This window comes from Sinocyclocheilus rhinocerous, unplaced genomic scaffold (genome assembly GCF_001515625.1).
Source record: "Sinocyclocheilus rhinocerous isolate Xijiao unplaced genomic scaffold, SAMN03320098_v1.1 scaffold1093, whole genome shotgun sequence".
Classification (NCBI taxonomy): Eukaryota; Metazoa; Chordata; class Actinopteri; order Cypriniformes; family Cyprinidae; genus Sinocyclocheilus; species Sinocyclocheilus rhinocerous.
This window is the reverse complement of record NW_015626381.1, coordinates 1110592-1112036: the sequence shown is the minus strand read 5'-3', so window position 1 is coordinate 1112036 and position 1445 is coordinate 1110592. Positions and strand designations below refer to the sequence as shown.

Genomic DNA, 1445 nt, shown 5'->3' with positions numbered 1-1445 from the left:
CTGTGTGTGTGTGTGTGTGTGTGTGTGTGTGTCTCTCTGTGTGTGTGTGTGTTGCAGAGAACGGTCTGAGCATGCCCAGTGATGCGTCTCTGTCTCCAGCCAGTCAGAACTCTCCCTACAGCATCACACCCGTGTCACAGGGCTCGCCCTCCAGCTCCGGCATCGGGAGCCCCATGGCTGCGTCCGCCATCACCAAGATCCACAGCCGCAGGTTCAGAGAGTGAGTACACACACACGCGGGGGTCAGAGGTCACTGAGGTTACAGCAGTGCAGATTCCTGCCTGATACGGCGGCCTACGTTCTCTTCCTCTCAGATCTCAGATCAGCCTTTGTGCTGCAGCTTCTGCCGGCTGAGAGTGGGTTTGGAACAGCAGAGCCGCTGTGCTGCTCAGTACAGTGTGTGTGTGTTTATGTGTGTGTGAGTGTGTGTTTATGTGTGATGTGTGTGTGTGTGTGTGTGTGTGTGTGTGTGTGTGTGTGTGAAGGGCTCAACAATAAGGATTATTTTCTGTTGGCCTCCCCACAAAAATGACTTTTATTTTTATTCTCTCTGGACACACAATCATACACACACACAAAATGAGATGACCAGTTTAAAGGGTTAGTTCACCCAAAAATGAAAATTCTGTCATTAATTACTCCCCCTCGTGTCGTTCCGAACCCGTAAGACCTTCGTTCATCTTCGGAACACAAATTAAGATATTTTTGATGAATTCCGAGAGCTCTCTGACCCTCCATAGGCTGCAAGGGTCCTTACACGATCAAGGTACAGAAACATAGCAAGAAGATCATTAAAATAATCCATGTGACATCAGCGGTTTAACTGTAATTTTACGAAGCTACGAGAATACTTTTTGTGCACAAAGCTGGTGTCTCTGACGGAGGAGGCGCGCAGGGCGTATAAGGACATGGTGAGCGCTCTGGAGCAGGAGCAGGCCGAGGAGGCTCTGAAGAACGTCAAGAAGGTCACGCACCACATGGGCCACTCCAGAAACCCATCCGCCGCCAGCGCCATCTCCTTCTGCAGCGTCATCTCCGAGCCCATCTCAGAGGTCAACGAGAAGGAGTACGGTAAGACACACTTTTAACGCCTTACCAGTTTAAACCTCCAGAAAGTAGACTGTCACAGCGAGTGAGTGATGAACCAAGATCACTTTCACAAACTATTGCACTTAAACTGTCAGATACACTCAAGGTTATGTCAAAAATCTAGCGAAGTCACATTTGTTTCTATAGCGCTTTATACACTACGGATGATTTTAAAGCAGCTTCACAGTAATAAACAGGAAAATAACAATATTAATATCCTGCTGTCACGATCTGGAGAATTTAAATATAGCAAAAAAATGTATCAACGATATAATGTTTCATATAGTTCGGTATCGATAATTAATGACATTTTTTATAACCTTTTTTAAAACAAAGAGCAATAGAAATTTTTTTTT

The 1445-nt window shown here is 45.8% G+C and overlaps 1 protein-coding gene across 1 annotated transcript in view; it reads left to right on the top strand.

Moving 5' to 3' along the window:
• The first annotated feature begins 908 nt into the window (after window positions 1-908).
• LOC107713184 (selenocysteine insertion sequence-binding protein 2-like) overlaps window positions 909-1445 on the top strand; it is a 2191-nt gene continuing 1654 nt past the window's right edge. Inside the window, exon 1 of the mRNA XM_016518622.1 lies at window positions 909-1071. Coding sequence (XP_016374108.1) covers window positions 909-1071 — 163 coding nt within the window. The remainder of the gene's footprint in view (window positions 1072-1445) is intronic.